The sequence below is a fragment of the Aythya marila genome (assembly GCF_965140915.1).
Source record: "Aythya marila genome assembly, chromosome: 2".
NCBI classification, from domain to species: domain Eukaryota; kingdom Metazoa; phylum Chordata; class Aves; order Anseriformes; family Anatidae; genus Aythya; species Aythya marila.
The window spans coordinates 156,353,204-156,370,436 of NC_139043.1; the positions used below are offsets into that span (position 1 = coordinate 156,353,204).

General features: G+C 68.2%; 2 protein-coding genes across 2 annotated transcripts in view; one reads left to right on the forward strand and one right to left on the reverse strand.

Annotated features, from left to right (window-relative positions):
- Positions 1 to 5,881, forward strand: part of DGAT1 (diacylglycerol O-acyltransferase 1) — a gene marked incomplete at its 5' end in the record, with an annotated part of 9,692 nt that extends 3,811 nt beyond the window's left edge. The window contains 17 exons of the mRNA XM_082755413.1: positions 154 to 234; positions 1,478 to 1,565; positions 2,809 to 2,849; positions 3,001 to 3,086; positions 3,192 to 3,244; positions 3,368 to 3,473; positions 3,590 to 3,694; positions 3,789 to 3,857; positions 3,950 to 4,053; positions 4,178 to 4,216; positions 4,364 to 4,405; positions 4,520 to 4,564; positions 4,684 to 4,796; positions 4,898 to 4,963; positions 5,068 to 5,155; positions 5,251 to 5,313; positions 5,441 to 5,881. Of these exons, the coding sequence (XP_082611539.1) occupies positions 154 to 234; positions 1,478 to 1,565; positions 2,809 to 2,849; positions 3,001 to 3,086; positions 3,192 to 3,244; positions 3,368 to 3,473; positions 3,590 to 3,694; positions 3,789 to 3,857; positions 3,950 to 4,053; positions 4,178 to 4,216; positions 4,364 to 4,405; positions 4,520 to 4,564; positions 4,684 to 4,796; positions 4,898 to 4,963; positions 5,068 to 5,155; positions 5,251 to 5,313; positions 5,441 to 5,590 (1,339 nt within the window). The 3' untranslated portion in view covers positions 5,591 to 5,881. The remainder of the gene's footprint in view (positions 1 to 153; positions 235 to 1,477; positions 1,566 to 2,808; positions 2,850 to 3,000; positions 3,087 to 3,191; positions 3,245 to 3,367; positions 3,474 to 3,589; positions 3,695 to 3,788; positions 3,858 to 3,949; positions 4,054 to 4,177; positions 4,217 to 4,363; positions 4,406 to 4,519; positions 4,565 to 4,683; positions 4,797 to 4,897; positions 4,964 to 5,067; positions 5,156 to 5,250; positions 5,314 to 5,440) is intronic.
- A 1,362-nt stretch (positions 5,882 to 7,243) lies between these two features.
- LOC309874307 (casein kinase II subunit alpha-like) lies at positions 7,244 to 15,601 on the reverse strand. Its single transcript, XM_082752355.1, has 13 exons — positions 15,526 to 15,601; positions 12,685 to 12,820; positions 12,319 to 12,430; positions 11,772 to 11,873; positions 11,464 to 11,514; positions 10,675 to 10,734; positions 10,243 to 10,326; positions 9,065 to 9,175; positions 8,849 to 8,950; positions 8,227 to 8,327; positions 7,974 to 8,122; positions 7,780 to 7,869; positions 7,244 to 7,644 (listed from the first exon to the last, which is right to left on the reverse strand). The coding sequence occupies exons 2-13, from the start codon at positions 12,783 to 12,785 to the stop codon at positions 7,529 to 7,531; spliced, it is 1,179 nt and encodes a 392-aa protein (XP_082608481.1). The 5' UTR covers positions 12,786 to 12,820; positions 15,526 to 15,601; the 3' UTR covers positions 7,244 to 7,528.
- Positions 15,602 to 17,233: the final 1,632 nt, after the last annotated feature.

The window sequence follows — 17,233 nt, forward strand, 5'->3', positions numbered from 1 at the left end:
GGGGGGCGGGGGGGGCCCTACGGTGGCCGGGAGGCGGCGGGGGCCCGGCCATGGGCGAGCGCGGAGCGGCGGCGGCGGGGGGGGGGGCGGAGGAGGAGGGGGGGTGGGGGAGGGGCTGGGGGGGGGGGCGGCCAAGGGACCCCCCCCCCAAAGCCAAGGAGCCCCCCCCGCAACGGGGGGGGGAGGAGGGGACGTGGGGGCGGAGGGGGGCCACGAGCACTGCGGGGACTTCAGGTAATTTGGGGGGGGGGGGGGGGGAAAGGGGGGGGCAATGGGTTTTGGGGGGGGGGTCCGGGTATGGAGGGGGGGGTCTGGGGATCGGGGGGGGGGTCCGGGGATCGGGGAGGGGGGTTAAGGGTATGGGGGGGGGGTAATGGGTGTGGGGGGGGGGGTTAAAGGGTACGGGGGGGCCACCGGGGGGGGGTAATGGGTATGGGGGGGGGGTCCGTGTCTTGGGGGGGGGCACCGTGTCCGGGAGGGGGGTCTGGGCACCGGGGGGGGGTCACCGGGTATGGGGGGGGGTGTAAAGGGCATGGGGGGGGGGTCTGTGTCTTGGGGGGGCCACCGGGTATGGGGGGGGGGGGGTCTGGGGACCGGGGGGGGTCACTGGGCACGGGGGGGGGCATCAGGCACTGGGGGGGGGGCTCTGGGCACCGGGGGGGGGCACCGGGAACTGACAGCCCCAGGACCCCCCTTGGGACCCCCCCCCGGAACCCCTCGAGACCCCCTTGGGCCCCCCCCAGACCCCTTGGGCCCCCCCCAGACCCCTTGGGCCCCCCCCCAGACCCCTTGGGCCCCCCCCAGACCCCTTGGGACCCCCCCCGGGATCCCTTCACGACCCCCCCAGGCCCCCCCCGTGCCCATTCTGTGGGTGTTGAGCCCGACCCCTGCCCCCCCCCCCCAAAAAATCTGCCCCCCCCCCCCCCAAATCTCCCAGCGTTTTGGGCCCCATCCTGTCCTGGGGGGGGGTCCCAGGGGGGTCCTGGTGTTTTGGAGGGGGGGTCCCAGTGTTTGGGGGGGGGTCCCGGTGTTTTGGGGGGGGGTCCTGGTGTTCCGGGGGGTTTCCTGTGTTTTTTTGGGGGAGGTCCCGGTGTTTGGGGGGGGGTCCCGGAGTCCTGGGGGGGGGTCCTGGTGTTCCGGGGGGTTTCCTGTTTTTTTTTGGGGGGGGGGGTCCCGGTGTTTTGAGGGGGGTCCCGGTGTTCCGGGGGGGTTCCTGTTTTTTTTTTGGGGGGGGGGGTCCCGGTGTTTTGAGGGGGGTCCCGGTGTTCCGGGGGGGTTCCTGTTTTTTTTTGGGGGGGGGGTCCTGGTATTTTGGGGGGGTCGTGGTGTTGGGGAGGGGTCCCGGTGTCCTGGGGGGGGTCCTGGTGTCCTGGGGGTTTCCTGTTTTTTTGGGGGGGGTCCCGTTGATTTGGGGGGGTGGTCCCGGTGTGTGGGGGGGGTGCAGCTGAGCCCCCCCCCCTTGTGTCCCCCCCCCCAGGTGCCACCGGCTGCAGGAGTCCCTGCTCAGCTCCGCCAGCGGCTACAGCAACTACCGGGGGGTCCTCAACTGGTGCGTGGTGATGCTGGTGAGTGCGGCCCCAATTAGCGCCCCGCGGCACTAATTAGCGCCCCAACGTGCTAATTAGCGCCCAGTAACGAGCCCTGGGGGCCCCGTAGCGAGCGGCGTTAATTAGCGCCCCGTAATGAACCCGGGGTGCCCCCCCCGGCCACCCGCTGCTGGTGCTGCTGGGACGGAGACCGGTGACCCCCCAGTTGGGGTCCCCACTGGTCCCAGTTTGGGGTCCCCACTGGTCCCAGTTGGGGTCCCCGTTGGCCTCGGTTGGGCGCCCCGGTGACCCCCCCCGGTTGGGGTCCCCAGTTTGGGTCCCCACTGGTCCCAGTTGGGGAGCTGGTGGCCCCAGTTGGGGTCCCCAGCAACACGCTTGGGGTCCCAGTTGGCACCAGTTGGGGTCCCCAGTGGCCCCAGTTGGGCTCCTTAATGCCCCACCCAGTTGGGGACCTGGTGGCCCCAGTTTGGGTCCCCAGTGGCCCCAGTTGGGGACCTGGTGGCCCTGCTTGGGGTCCCAGTGTCCCCAGTTAGGGACACGGTGGCCCCAGCTGGGGTCCCTGTTGTCCCCAGTGGGGTCCCCAGGGATACGCTCAGGGTCCCCAGTGCCCCCCAGTGCCCCCAGTTGGTGCCCCCAGTTGGGGTCCCCAATGCCCCCCAGTGCTCCCAGTTGGGTCCTCAGTGCCCCCAGTGCTTCCAGTTGGGTCCTCAGTGCTTCCCAGTTGGGGTCCCCAGTGCCCCAGTTGGGTCCCCGGTGCCCCCAGTGCTCCCAGTTGGGTCCCCGGTGCCCCCCAGTGCTCCCAGTTGGGTCCCCAGTGCCCCCCAGTGCCCCCAGTTGGGTCCCCAGTGCCCCCAGTTGGGGTCCCAGTGCCCCCAGTTGGGGTCCCCAGTGTCCTCCAGTGCTCCCCAGTGCCCCCAGTTGGGGTCCCCAGTGTCCTCCAGTGCCCCCCAGTGCTCCCAGTTGGGTCCCAGTACCCCCAGTTGGGCCCTTCCCCTCGCCACCCGCCTGAACCCTGCCCCAGAGGCGCGGCCGCGTGGCACGGGCGGCTCCCGGGAAGGGGGGGGGGACAAGGGGCAGGCTCCCCATCACCCCCCCCCCCCATGGGAACCCCGAGGGGGGGGTCACGACCTCGGGGCAACCCCGGGGGGGGGATTGGGGACAGGCCTGAGGCTGAGGGGGGGGGTTGGGGGGGGGTTTGGGGGGGCTTTTTGGGGTGCCCCCCCCCCCCTCTCCATGCGCAACGCCCGCCCGGCTCTTGCAGGTGTTGAGCAACGCTCGGCTCTTCCTGGAAAACCTCATCAAGTAAGCGAAGGGGGGGGGGGACAGACAGACAGACAGACAGACGGCGACCTCTGACCCCGTCCCTGAGGTTGTGCCCCCCCCCACAACCCTTTTTTTTGGGGGGGGACACCCAAAATGTTCAGGGTCCCCCCCCCTCACCTCCCCGGCGCAGGTACGGCATCCTGGTGGACCCCATCCAGGTGGTGTCCCTGTTCCTCAAGGACCCCTACAGCTGGCCCTCGCTCTGCCTCATCATCGGTGGGTGTTTCGGGGTGGGGGGGGGCCGCGCGGCGTGCCCCCCCCTCGCTGACTTCCTCCTCCTCTTCCTCCTCCTCTTCCTCCTCCCCCCCCCCCAAAAAACAGTGGCCAACGTCTTCGCCCTGGCGGCGCTCGCCTTGGAGAGGCGGCTGGCGGCGGTGAGCCCCCGAGCGAGAAAAGGAGGGTGGGGGGGCTCCGTGGGTTAGGGGGGGGCTCCGTGGGTTGGGGGGGGGTCCCGCTGTGCCCCCCCTATGACCCCCTTTTCCTCCCCAAAACCCCAGGGCTCGCTGTCGGAGCGGGCGGGGGCCGCGCTGCACGCCGCCAACCTGCTGGCCATCCTCTGCTTCCCCGCCGCCGTGGTGCTCGCCGTCACCTCCATCACGCCCGGTGAGGACCCGGGACGCTTTTTGGGGGGGTTCTTCCCACCCCCCCGGGACCCCCCCACACCCTGAGACCCCCCCCCCAACCTCCTGACCCCCCCCCCTCCGTGTCCCTGCTTGCAGTGGGGGCCGTGCTCACCCTGGCCATCTACACCGTCCTCTTCCTCAAGCTCTTCTCCTTCAGGGACCTCAACAAGTGGTGCCGCCAGGCCAAAGCGGCCCCCCCAGGTACGGGACTTTTTGGGGGGGGGCGTTGGGACCCCCCCCGGGTGTCCGAGACCCCTCACCCCCCCCCCCATCTCCTTAAACCCCCCCCCCCCAGGAGCCGCCAAAGCCAACGGGGACGTGGGCAAGAGCGGGGTCGCCTACCCCGATAACCTCACCTACAGCAGTAAGTACCCCAAAAAAAGGGGGTGGGGGGGGGTAATTTTTTTTTAGGGGGGGGTCTTTTGGTGCCCCCCCCTCACGGCTATCGCCCCACAGACCTCTATTATTTCCTGCTGGCCCCCACCCTGTGCTACGAGCTCAACTTCCCCCGCTCCCCCCGCATCCGCAAGCGCTTCCTGCTGCGGCGCCTCTTCGAGATGGTGAGATGGGGGGGGGGCTTTAAACTGGGGGGGGGGGGCTTTAAATTGGGGGGGGGGCATCCCCCCCCCCCCCCATTCTGGGGGTGTCCCCCCCGAGGTCACCCCCTCCGTCCCCCTTTTGCAGCTCTTCTTCATCCAGCTGATGGTGGGGCTGATCCAGCAGGTATTTGGGGTTGGGGTTTTGGGGGGGGGGGGTCCTGGCTGTGCGCCCCCCCCCCCCATCCCCAAAAAGAGGGGGGGGGGGGCTCTGGTGTCTTGGGGGTGTTTTTTTTTGGGGGGGGGGACACATTCAGCAGCTTCTCCCTTGCAGTGGATGGTGCCCACGATCCAAAACTCCATGAAGCCGTTCCGGGTAAGCTGGGGGGGGGCTTTTTTTTTTGGGGGGGGGTCACCCCTTTCCCATATTATCTTTTTTTTTATTTTGGGGGGGGTCTGGGGCTGATGACGCCACCCCCCTCCCCTATAGGACATGGATTACTCCCGCATCATCGAGCGGCTCCTCAAGCTGGCCGTGAGTACCCCGCACCCCCCCATGATGATGATGATGATGATGATGATGATGATGATGATGATGGGGGGGGGTCAGGACCCCCCTAGGACCCCCCCCCACCCCTGTGCCCCCCCCCCCAGGTCCCCAACCACCTCATCTGGCTCATCTTCTTCTACTGGTTCTTCCACTCCTGCCTCAACGCCGTGGCCGAGCTGCTGCAATTCGGGGACCGGGAGTTTTACCGGGACTGGTGGTGAGCTGGGGGGGGGTCCCGGGGGGGTCTTTGGGGGGGGGGGGCACAATCCCATTTTTTCCCCCCCCCACCCCTAACCCATGTCCCCCCCCCCTCTGTAGGAACTCGGAGTCGGTGACCTACTTCTGGCAGAACTGGAACATCCCCGTGCACAAGTGGTGCCTCAGGTTTTTTTGGGGGCGGGGGGGCCGCTTTGGGAGGGTCCCGCGTCCCCCCCCCATTTTATATCGTCCCCCCCCCACCCTAATTCGCCCCCCCTGCCCCTCCCCAGACATTTCTACAAGCCCATGCTGAAGCGGGGGGTCAGCAAGTGGACGGCGCAGACGGCCGTCTTCCTCGCCTCCGCCTTCTTCCACGAGGTCGGTGTCGCCCCCGAGACCCCCCCCAGGGTGGTCTTCACCCCCCCTTTTTTTATTTTGTGACCCCCCCGCTGTCCTTTTTGCCCCCCCCCCAGTATTTGGTGAGCGTCCCCCTGAAGATGTTTCGCCTCTGGGCTTTCATGGGGATGGCGGCGCAGGTAAGAGAGGGGATGGTGGGGGGGGGGGGACACCCCAAAACCCTGCGCGCCCCCCCCTCTCCCCAACCCCACAGCACCCCGGGGGGGGGGTTCTGAGGTTGCTGTGACCCCCCCGTCCCCGTCCCAGATCCCTTTGGCCTGGTTCGTGTCCAAGTTCCTCAGGGGGAACTACGGCAACGCGGCCGTCTGGATGTCGCTGATCATCGGGCAGCCCATCGCCGTCCTCATGTACGTGCACGACTACTACGTGCTCAACTACGAGGGGGGGGGGAGCTGAAGACCCCCCCCCCCCACGACCCTCAATAACCCCCCCCCCCTCAATACTGTGGGTGGGGGTCCCGGGAGGCCCCCCCCTCGTCCCGAAGTGAATGTCGGATCGCTGCAATAGCCCCCCGGGGTGTTGGGGGGGGGCACTGCTCGGACCCCCCCCCCCCCCAGCCCCAAAATGTCACGGTGGGGGGGAACGGAGCTGGCCCCCCCACCCCCAAAAAGGCCTGGCCTGGGCCCTCCCGGCCTCTTCTGTGAACTTTTTTGGGCTCTTTTGGGCCGCCGAGGGATTAAAGGCTCTGGTTTTCCTACGCCCTGCGCCCAATTTGTGTCTCTGCCCCCCCCTTGGGACTCCCCCCTGGACCCCAAGAGCCGTCGTGTCCCCCCCCATGGCAACAAGGGGCTGGTTATGGGGCTCAGCATTGCCCGTGGGGTCACTTGTGGGGCTTGGTTGTGTCCTTGGGGCTGCTTGTGGGGCTTGGCATTGCCCATGGGGTCACTTGTGGGGCTTGGCCTTGACCCTGGGGCCACTTGTGGGGCTGGCTGTGGGGCTTGGCCTTGCCCCCAAGGCTGCTTGTGGGGCTGAGCTTTGCCTATGGGGTCACTTGTGGGGCTTGGCCTTGATCCTGGGGTCACTTGTGGGGCTGAGCTTTGCCTATGGGGCCGCTTGTGGGGCTTGACCTTGACCCCGGGGCCACTTGTGGGGCTGGCTGTGGGGTTGGGGCTTGGCCTTGCCCATGGGGTCACTTGTGGGGCTTGGCCTTGACCCCGGAGCTGGTTGTGGGGCTGCTTGTGGGGCTTGGCCTTGCCCATGGGGTCACTTGTGGGGCTTGGTTGTGTCCCTGGGGCTACTTATGGGGCTCAGCCGTGTCCCCAGGGCCACTTATGGGGCTCAACTTTGCCCTTGGGGTCACTTGTGGGGTTTGACCTTGACACTGGGGCCGCCTGTGGGGCTTGGCCTTGACCTCGGGGCAGGTTGTGGGGCTTGGCCTTGACCACAGAGCTGCTTGTGGGGCTGGTTGTGGGGTTGGGCTTTGCCACAGGGCCACTTGTGGGGCTCCTCCTTACCCCCTTGGGCCTGGTTGTGGGGCTTAGCTTTGCCCACGAGGCCACTTGTGGGGCTCCACCTTGCCCCCAGGGCTGGTTGTGGGGCTGGGCCTTGCCCCAGGGCCATGTGTGGGGCTGGGCCTTGACCACAGGGCTGCTTGTGGGGCTGGTTTTGGGGCTCAGCCTTGCCCTGGGCCTGGTTGTGGGGCTCAACTTTGTGCCTGGGGCCACTTGTGGGGCTCCCCCTTATCCCCAGGGCTGGTTGTGGGGCTGGGCCTTGCCCCAGGGCCACTTATGGGGCTCGACTTTGCCCCTGGGCCTGTCCTTGGGGCATTTTCTGTCCCGGATTCCTCCCTGGGGAGCTCCGGACCTCATTGAGGAACCCCCCGGGCCCTCCCCACCTTCCCCCAATCTGGGCACAAGCTGCTATTTTTTGGGGGGGGGGTCACAGCCCCCAAACTGGGGGCACTGGGATTTTTGGGCACTGGGATTTGGGGACACTGGGATTTGGGGCCACCGGGCCCTGCTCTGGCTTCGCGCTGGAGCCGTCGCGGGGGCACCGCCGCGTGCCCGTGCCCCCCACCCCCACCCCATTCAGGAACCCGCTGCCCTCGGGTTAGGGACATAGAAAATAAAATTTATTCTCCATTTTCCGTTCCTACACCGCAGTCGCGTCCCTGCCCCGCGGGAAGCAGGCGGCCAACTCCTCACCCCGGCACGGGGCGGGTGGGGGGGGGAAAAAAGGACCCTACGGCTTCGCTCTTCTGCGTTTCGCACTCGACAGAAATAAAAATAAAAATTCCAGAGCGCCCCCCACACCCCCCCAACCCAACCCACCCCAACCCTGCCCCGTTTCGGCTGGCGCGGGGAGGGCGAAGGCGGCGGTGGTGGCAGCGCGAGGTCAGGGCTGGGCGCCCGCTGCGGCGGGCACCGGAGAGCCCAAAGCGTTCGGGGAGGAGATGCCGGGCGAGGCGGCCAGGCTGCCCAGGGGCTGCGCCGCGGACATCGAGGTAATGCCTGCGCCGGGGAGAGAACGGGGCGTCAGGCTCCAGCAGGACGAGGCCAGGAGCAGGAGGCAGAGCCAGGAGCCGGCGCGGCTCGGTGCCGCGCGCCCCCGGTGCGCCCCCGGCGTGCCCCCGCGCCGGCACCCACCTGCCAACATGCTGGAGGAGCTGACAGGCGTGGTGCTGGCCGAGAGCGCGGCCGAGGGGCCGATCCTCGCCGGGTCTTTCGCTATGGGATCTGCAGGGCAGAGGGGACGGCGTCAGGGATGGCCCCCGGTGTGCCAAAAGGAGCGCCGGCACCTCGCCACCGCCCCCTCCCCTCAGACCCCGCCGGGGACGTACAGAAGTAGGGGTGCTCCATGGCGTCGCGGGCCGTCAGCCGCGTCTGGTGGTCGTAGCGCAGCAGCTTGTCCAGGAAATCCAGCGCCTCGCTGCTCACCAGGTGCTGGTTCTCGCTGTGCACGAAGCGCTCCCACCGCTTCCGCGAGTGTCTGCCGGGAGCAGGAGGGCGAGGAGGAAGAGGAGGAAGAGGAGGAAGAGGAGGAGGAGGAGGAGGATGGCGCATGCAGCACCGCGCGCCGGGGCAGCCACCCACCTGCCCAGGATGTCGTTGAAGCGGGGGTCGAGCTCGATGTTGTACTTGTCGATGTAGTCGTACAGGTCCTCCGTCCCCAGCACCTTGGCGATGCGCACGAGCTGGCACAGGGGAAGGAAAGGTGGCGGGGTTGGTGGTGGTGACCCCGCAGGGACCAGTTCCCTGCCTGGCTGGTCCCAGTTCCGGACCCTGCCACCCTCGTTTCCCCGCTGGGGACGGGACAATTTGGGGGGGAAGTGACAGAAATCAGCCAGTGCCCTATGGTGTGGGCAGGGGGCCCTACAGCCTGCCGGGCTGGTGCCATGTATGGGGCCGATACGGTCAGGGAACGGCTCTGCTCCTGCCAGACCCCTCCAAATCCGTGTCCCATGGGTGCCAGCAGCCAGGGATGTGTGGGTGCGTTATGGGGTGCCCGCATGCGGCCCCGTTTGCGCCTCCCAGTATAACCAGTGCCTTGCCCCCCGCCCGGGAGCTGGACGCAGCCACCGGCAGCGCTCTGCCTCCAGCAGGGGGAAGGACGCAGCGAGAGGAGACCCCGGCTTGGGGAGGGGACCCCGGGAGTCAGCGGGTGGCACGGTGGGGTGGGTGGCGGGCAAGTTAGTGCAGGGGGGGGGGGGCTCACTTGGTCGTAGTTGTCGTGGCCGTGGAAGAAGGGCTCTTTCCGGAAGATCATGCTGGCCAGCATGCAGCCCAAGCTCCACATGTCCAGGCTGTAGTCGTACATCTGGCAAGGACACGGGATGGGGTGGGAGCTGGGACACCCCCGGGCTGCCGGCACGGCCCCGAGAGGGGGTCCCCCGGGCGTGCCCCCGGCCCCTGGAGGTCAGCGGAGCCGTACCTGGTAATCCACCAGGAGCTCCGGGCCCTTGAAGTAGCGCGAGGCCACCCGCACGTTGTACTCCTGGCCGGGGTGGTAGAACTCCGCCAGCCCCCAGTCGATCAGGCGCAGCTGGGAGGGAGAAAGGGAGAAAAAGGGAGAAAAAGGGAGAAAAAGGGAGGGCGCTGGCACCGACCCCATTGGCCCCCCCCCGGGGGCTCCCAGCTTGTGGGGCTCAGCGCCAGCACCGGCCCCGTCGCGGTGCGCGCGGTGACAGCGGTGCCGAGCCCCGCGGTGGGCGCAGCGGGACGAGCGCAGCGCAGCGGTGCCCCGACGACCACGGCCACCTCGTCGCCCCCCCTAAAGATTTTCAGATCGTTTCTCAGACTCGTTAGGATCACCCCCCCGGCCCCACTAATTAGGGCAGCAGCTGAGGCAGGCCCCGGTCCATCAGGCAGGCCGTTAACGCCACGCAGCGCCCGGCTGGGCCCCGCGCTCCCTAACCACAGCCCTCCAGCTCCTATAGGAAACACGTCCCCCCCCCGCCTCCCCCCACCTCAAACCAAACCCTTATTAACTTTGGGACCTCTGCTGCCCATAACGAGCCTCCCAGCCCCCCCCCGATTTGGGGGTTGGCACGAATTTAGGGGAAAGGACGGACGGGCTTGGCGCAGGGCGCGGGCTGGGTGCGCCGGGTGCCAGGCCACCGCGGCAGCGGTGACGGGGCAGTTTCAAAGGGCAGCGTGCCCATGGGGCGCACGGGGCCGGCCCCGTTCCACCCCGATAACGGGGTGATTACCAGCTGCCCCCCCCCCACTTCCCGAGACGCCGTTTGAAGTCCGATTTATGCGTGGAGCGCAGGTGGCCGGGCGCCGCCGCGCGCCGGAAGGGATCTGAAGTCGGGTTTACAAGCCCGAGCTGCCGCCAAGCAGCTGGCACATAAAGCGGGTTTACGGGGCGCAGGTGCGGGTTTTTATGGCCGCCCCTTTTTGCCAAAGCAGCAGCTGCGAGGCCAGCCCTCCCCGCGAGGGCTCGGGAGCGGGGCCGGGCAGCACCAGAGCCGCACCGCGCCGGGGACGTTTCGGGGCCGGGCTGAGCGCAGGGCGCTGGGAGAGGAACCGGTGCCGTGCCGGGATAACCACAGCCACCCAAGGGACTTGGGGGGGGCAGGGTGGGGGCACACGGGGTCCCGGCCGTACCTTTCTGTGCTCGTGGTCAATCATGACGTTGTGTGGCTTGACGTCGCGGTGCATGACGCCCATGCTGTGGCAGTAATCCAGCGCCTGCGGGCGCAACAGCGGCGTCACCGCGGGGCAGGGGCAGGGGGGCCAGCACGAAGGACAGACCCCAAGGCTGCACCACGGTGACGCCAGGCTCGGCGAGCACAAACGCGGCCCCGGGGGGGGGGTCTCCGGACCCTGGGGACCCCGGGGGAGGCAGGTGGCAGCGGGAGGCTGCCCAAGGGCGCGGTGGCCTCGTCCCCTTCAGCCTTCGCCGCCGTGCTCCACCGCCACCAGCCTCGCAGCCTCCTCGTGCCGCGGTGCCGCCGGCGGGATTCGGGGCCAAGCAGGGCTCCCCCGGGGGTGTTGGTGGTGGCTCTGTGCTCGGGGGGGGGTGTCCCGGGGGCTCACCTTTAGGATCTCGTACATGTAGAAGCGTATGTCGAAGTCGGACAGCGTCTGGTAGAGTTGCTGCGAGAACAGGGAGAGGCGGTGAACGCGGCGCGGCGCCCGAGGGACCCCCGAGCAGGAGCACCGAGGGGCAGAACAGCTCTGGGGCAGCTCGGCACACCCCCCCCCAAAACCTCCCCAAATTTCACAGCAGCACACCCCAGGGAGAAGCAGGGCGGCCCGGACCCGGCCCAGTCCCAACAGGGGCAACCAGGGAGCTCCCAAACCGTGCAGCGGGGTGGGGGGCTCAGCTCCCACCGGGGTGGGGGGATGAGGGTGGAAGCCTGCGTGCCCTCGGGAGCTGCAGCAGCCCAAAGCCAAACCCCGGGGACAGGAGCCAGGGAGGCGAAAGGGCAGCAGCGGGGCTGCCAGCGCGCTCGTGACTCGTGGAGCAGCCCCAGCCCGGGCAGCAGCTTCACCAAATCGCCACCTCCCACCTAAATTCACCTCCCAGCTCCCCCAGACTCCGCTCCGCAGCCCCTGCCTGCCCCCAGGGGCTGTGACTTAGGGGCAGTGCCCGGTGGCACCGCCGGGGCGGAGAGACCGGGATCGGCCGGCACAAGCGCGAGCACCGGCTCGGTGCCACGGCTCAGCCCCCAGCTGTCAAGCAGCAAGGAGCAGCCGGCTGCAGCCCCACGTCTGAGACACCCCACGGGGGGGTTGGGGTGCGCTGCTGGCTCTGCAGGGGGGTTCGGGACCCCCCCAGTTTCCCCCAGTCCCCTCCAGGTCCCCGAGGCAGCGTGCGCTCACCTTGAAGTCCGTGTTGTTGACGTGCTCGAAGACCAGGGCGGGCGTCCGGGACTGCAGGGTGGGAGGGGAGAAAACAGGGAAAAGAGGGAAAAAGGGGAAAAAGAGGGAAAAAAGGGGAAAAAGAGGGAAAAAAGGGGAAAAAGAGGGGAAAAAAGGGGAAAAAGAGGGGAAAAAAGGAGAAAAAGAGGTTTGGGATGCCCACTGCAGGGCCAGGCAGGCGGCGTGCCCAACCCCACTGCTGCCTCCCCGTCTCCACCCTCTCGGGGCCGCCGCGGGTGGCTGCGGGGCTGCCCCCTGCCCTTCCTCACCACGGGGTCCTTCACGATGTCCAGCAGGCTGATGATATTGGGGCCCCCCCGGAGGTTCTCCAGGATCTTGATCTCGCGCTTGATCTTCTTCTTCTTCACGGGCTGCCAAGCACAAAGCGGGCTGCGCTCAGAGCCCTCGCCGGCCCCGCACACCATGGCAAGTGGGCGCATTCCCCACCGCTATGGCTCTGCCCCCCCCCGAGGACAGCAGCTCCCCAGCACCTTAGGAACCTCGTGCCCTGCCTTTTGGGGGGCCCTCGGGGAATTCTTTCCCTAGGAAAAGCAGCCCAGGAGCGAGCCTGGGCTCTCCAAGCCCATAAACCGCCCCATGCCCCGTAACTCATGCATCCTACAAACCATTACTACGCCTGGTTTAGTCCCACCACGGAAATGAGCTCGCCCCCCCAGAGAGCCAAAACGTGGCCCCCAAACGTCACCAGGGGCCGGGGCAGCGCATGGAGCCCCCCCCCAGGGCCGTGGGGCTGTGCCCGTGCTCAGCCGCAGGGCGCGAGGAGCCCGGCGGCGACGAACCCTGGCGCGCGCCCACCTTGAGGATTTTCACCACCACCTTCTCGTTGTTGGTGATGTTGATGGCTTCGAAGACCTCGCTGTATTTGCCGCGGCCGAGCTTCCGCACGAGCTGGTAGTCGTCCTGGTTGCTGCCGGGGAAGGAGAGGAAGAGGCAGTGAGGAGGAGGCAGCCGGGCCGTGGCTGGAGCGCGGCGGCTCCAGCGCCTTGGGGAGACCGCGGAGAGCAGCGGGGCCGGGGGAAGCAGGAATAAATAAAATAAAAAAAACCCAAGGGGGTGCAGGAATAAATGCTCCATGCAGGGAGCCAGGAGAAAACCGTGCCCACGGCCACGGGTCAGACGCACGGAGGGGTCACCCGAGGGGGCTGAGGGAAGCCGGCGTACCCCCACTCCACGACGTGCGACTCGTAGTCCCAGTACTCGCGGGGTCTCTGGGTGTTGACGTCCGCGTAGACCCTGGCCCGGCTGGGCACCGGCCCCGACATGCTTCCAGGGCCAGAGGCGCGGCGCCTCGCTCACCCTAAAACCACAAAGACGCATCAATTGGGGTGAGAGCCCGGCAGAAATCGGAGTCTGGGGTGCGCCGGGTGGGTGCGAGGGGCTCTGTGACCCCCCCCGGCCACTCGCCACGCCGCACACCCCCCAGCACCACTGGAGGAACCGGGCTGGGATCGGGTCCTGTGGGACTGGGACACGGGGACGGGGACAAGGACAGGGACCGGGCAGTGCCTGGCACCAGCTCGGTGCCACCAGGCAGACGCGGCACCCGCGGCTGTCACCATCACCACGTGCTCCCAGCGGGGCTGGGGTGCAGGATGTGGCCCCGGGGCGCAGCCGCAGAGCCAGGACCCCCCCAGGCCAGGCACGGCACGGCCCCGAGACGCGCAGCGGAGGTGGGGAAGCCGTCAGCGAGCCGAGTTGTGCTCGGTGCTCAGCCAAGAGCCGCGGCGGGTCAGGGAGACGCGGAGCCAAGGGCGGCCGCGGGACGCGGTGTCCCTGCAGCAGCCGGCACGGGGGGGGGACCGGGGCGAGGGCACGGAGCGCACGCGGCATCGCCAAGGCCACGGCTGCACCGCTCGCATCGGGGAACGGAGCGAGAGCAGCAGCACGAGCCCTGCGGCGGGCACCAGGCACCTCGTGGCCTTGCCAACAGCCCCGGTGCTCGGCCACTGCCACGGCCCCACACGGACACCCCGAGACCGACCCCGAGCGCGAGAGGCTGGCCCCGCTCTGCAGGCTGAGCCCTGGCACCACCAGGATTTGGGTGATGCGGCCCCGGTCAGGTCCTGGCTGGGTCCCAGCTACAGGCCTGGGATGGCACCGCCAGGACCCGGCACAGTTTGGGGAGGTGGCACCACGGGGGTGCCCCCGGCCTGCTCAGAGCTGGCTCCAGAAAAGCCATGAAACGGCCCCAAACCATCAGAGGGTGGCGTGCGGGCAGGGGTTGGGAATGTGTGGGGTGAGGTGGCACAGGGTGGGACTGCGTGGCACGGTGTGGTGTGGCGTGGCGTGGTGTGGTGCTGCGTGGCACAGCATGGTACAGCACGGCACAGCATGGTACTGCATGGCACAGTGTGGTACCACGTGGCACAGCACAGCACAACACGGTACCACATGGCACAGCGTGGCACGACGCGGTACTGCACGGCATGACACGGTACTGCATGGCACGGTGTGGTACCACATGGCACGGTGCGGTACCGCGTGGCACAGCACAGCACAACGCAGTACCACGTGGCACAGCATGGCACGGTGTGGTACTGCATGGCACAGCACAGTACCGCGCGGCACAGTGCGGTACCCCATGGCACTGCGTCGCACAGCATGGCACAGCATGGCACAGTACGGCACCGCGTGGCACAGCACAGCATGGCACCACACAGAACGGAGCAGTGCGGTGCCGCATGGCACGGCACGGCACGGCACGGCACGGCATGGCACGGCACACCATGGCATGGCACGGCATGGCACAGCATGGCACGGCATGGCACGGCATGGCACGGCATGGCACGGCACACCATGGCATGGCACGGCATGGCACAGCATGGCACGGCATGGCACGGCACACCATGGCATGGCACGGCATGGCACAGCATGGCACGGCATGGCACGGCACACCATGGCATGGCACGGCATGGCACGGCATGGCACGGCATGGCACGGGGCAGTACCGCATGGCACAGTATGGCACGGCACGGCACAGTACCACGGCACGGCACTGCGTGGCACGGCGCAGCGTGGCACCGCAGCCCCCCGCACCCAGCGCCCCCAGAGCCCCCACCCCGTGGCCATGCCCACACCGACCCCACCGCTCCCACCCCCGCACCCACCCCCACCCCCACTGGCACCCCTCCCTCATTGAGCCCTATGCCCACCCCCACTGCCCCTCCCTGACGCCCTCCCACTGCCACTCCCCCCCCACCCACTCACGCCCACTCCCACACCCACTCGTGCCTACTCCCACCCACTCACACCCACTCCCACCCACTTCCAATCCCAATCCCAATCCCAATCCCACTCCCACCCACTCCCACACCCACTCCTGCCCACTCCAGCTCCCGCCCACCCACTCCCACTTGTGCTCACACTCACTCACCCCCACGCCCACTCCCACCCACCCCCAATCCCAATCCCAATCCCAATCCCACTCCCACACCCACTCCCACTCCCACCCACCCCCAATCCCAATCCCATTCCCATTCCAAACCCCTCCCTCTCCCACTCCCACCCACTCCCCATCCCACTCCCATTCCCAATCCCTCTCCCACCCACTCCTGCCCACTCCCACTCCCACTCCCAATCCCAATCCCAATCCTACTCCCACCCACTCCCAATCCCACTCCCAATCCCAATCCCAATCCCACTCCCACCCACCCCCACTCATGCTCACTCTCACACCCACTCATCTCCACTCCCATTCCCACTCCCACGCCCACTCCCACCCCCTCCTAATCCCAATCCCAATCCCACGCCCACTCCCACCCCCTCCTAATCCCACTCCCACACCCACTCCCACCCACTCCTAATCCCAATCCCACTCCCACTCCCAATCCCTCCCCCACCCACTCCCACTCCCACCCACTCCCACTCCCACTCCCAATCCCAATCCCACTCCCACCCCCTCCCACTCCCACCCCCACCCCCCTCCCCCCAACCCCCTCCCCTCCCCTCCCCTCCCCCACCCCACCTCCCCTCCCCCTCCCCTCCCCCCCCTCCCCCCCGGACCTGTCTGCTCGCTGCGGGGGGGGGCTCGGGGGGGGGGCTCGGGGGGCTCCCCGGGGCCGGGGGGGGGGGGGGGGGCGCCGCAAGATGGCGGCGGGCGGCGGCTCCCGGGGCTCCGGGGGCTCCCGGCGCCTCCCGGCGGCTCCCGGCGGCTCCCGGCGGCGCCCTCGGCCGGGCCCAGCCCCCGCCGGGCCGCGGGGGGGCGCCCCCGAACCGGAGCCGACGCCGGGGACGGCGCCGCCCGCCCCGCCCCCACCCCGACATCCCCACCCCCACCCGCGGCTGCGCGGAGGCACCGGGGGGGGGGGCACGGGAAGGGGGCGCGGGGGGGGGGGGGGAACGGGGGCAATGGGGGTGGCGGTGGGTCTGTGCCAGTGCTCCCAGTGCTCCCAGTGCCACCAGTGCTCCCAGTGCTCCCAGTGCTCCCAGTGCTCCCGTCCCAGTGCCCCCAGTGCTCCCAGTGTTCCCAGTGCCTCTGTCCCAGTGCTCCCAGTGTTCCCAGTACTCCCATCCCAGTGCTCCCAGTGCTCCCAGTGCTCCCAGTGCTCCCATCCCAGTGCTCCCAGTTTCCCCAGTGCCTCTATCCCAGTGCTCCCGGTGCTCCCAGTGCTCCCAGTGCTCCCAGTGCTCCCATCCCAGTGCTCCCAGTTTCCCCAGTGCCTCTATCCCAGTGCTCCCGGTGCTCCCAGTGCTCCCAGTGCTCCCAGTGCTCCCATCCCAGTGCTCCCAGTGCTCCCAGTGCCACCAGTGCTCCCATCCCAGTGCTCCCAGTGCTCCCAGTGCTCCCAGTACTCCCATACCAGTGCTCCCAGTGCTCCCAGTGCTCCCAGTGCTCCCATACCAGTGCCCCCAGTGCTCCCAGTGCTCCCATCTCAGTGCTCCCAGTGCTCCCAGTGCTCCCATCCCAGTTCTCCCAGTGCTCCCAGGGCTCCCAGTGCTCCCAGTTTCCCCAGTGCCTCTATCTCAGTGCCCCCAGTGTTTCTAGTACTCCCATCCCAGTGCTCCCAGTGCTCCCAGTGCCCCCACTGCCTCTATCCCAGTGCCCCCAGTGTTCCCAGTGCCTCTATCCCAGTGCTCCCAGTTTCCCCAGGGCCTCTATCCCAGTGCTCCCAGTGCTGCCAGTACTCCAGTCCCAGTGCCCCCAGGGCTCCTAGTGCTCCCATCCCAGGGCTCCCAGTGCTCCCAGTGCCTCTATTCCAGTGCACCAGTGCTCACAGTGCTCCCATCCCAGTGCTCCCAGTACCCCCAGTGTTCCCACTGCCTCTATCCCAGTGCCCCCAGTGTTCCCAGTGCCTCTATCCTAGGGTTCCCAGTGCTCCCAGTTTCCCCAGGGCCTCTATCCCAGTGCTCTCAGTGACACCAGTGCTCCCAGTGCCTCTATCCTAGTGCTCCCATCCCAGTGCTCCCAGTGCTCCCAGTGCTCCCAGTACCTCTATCCCAGTGCTCACAGTGCTCCTATTGCTCCTGTCCCAGGGCTCCCAGTGTTCCCAGTGCCACCAGTGCCTCTATCCCAGTGGTCTTGGTGTCAGCAGTTCTCCCACTGCTCCCAGTGCTCCCAGTACTCCAGTCCCAGTTCCCCCAGGGCTCCTAGTGCTCCCATCCCAGTGCTCCCATCCCAGTGCTCCCAGTTTCCCCAGTGCCTCTACCCTAGTGCTTCCAGTGCCACCTGTGCTCCCAGTGTTCCCATCCCATTACCTCCACTGCTCCCAGT

Coding starts and splice junctions, on each gene's coding strand:
- LOC309874307 (XM_082752355.1), bottom strand. CDS start 12,785: ATGTCGGGGCCGGTGCCCAGCCGGGCCAGGGTCTACGCGGACGTCAAC. Junction 11,874..12,318: donor TGGTGGTGAAAATCCTCAAG/GTGGGCGCGCGC, acceptor TGTGCTTGGCAG/CCCGTGAAGAAGAAGAAGAT. Junction 10,735..11,463: donor TCAACAACACGGACTTCAAG/GTGAGCGCACGC, acceptor CTGTTCTCGCAG/CAACTCTACCAGACGCTGTC.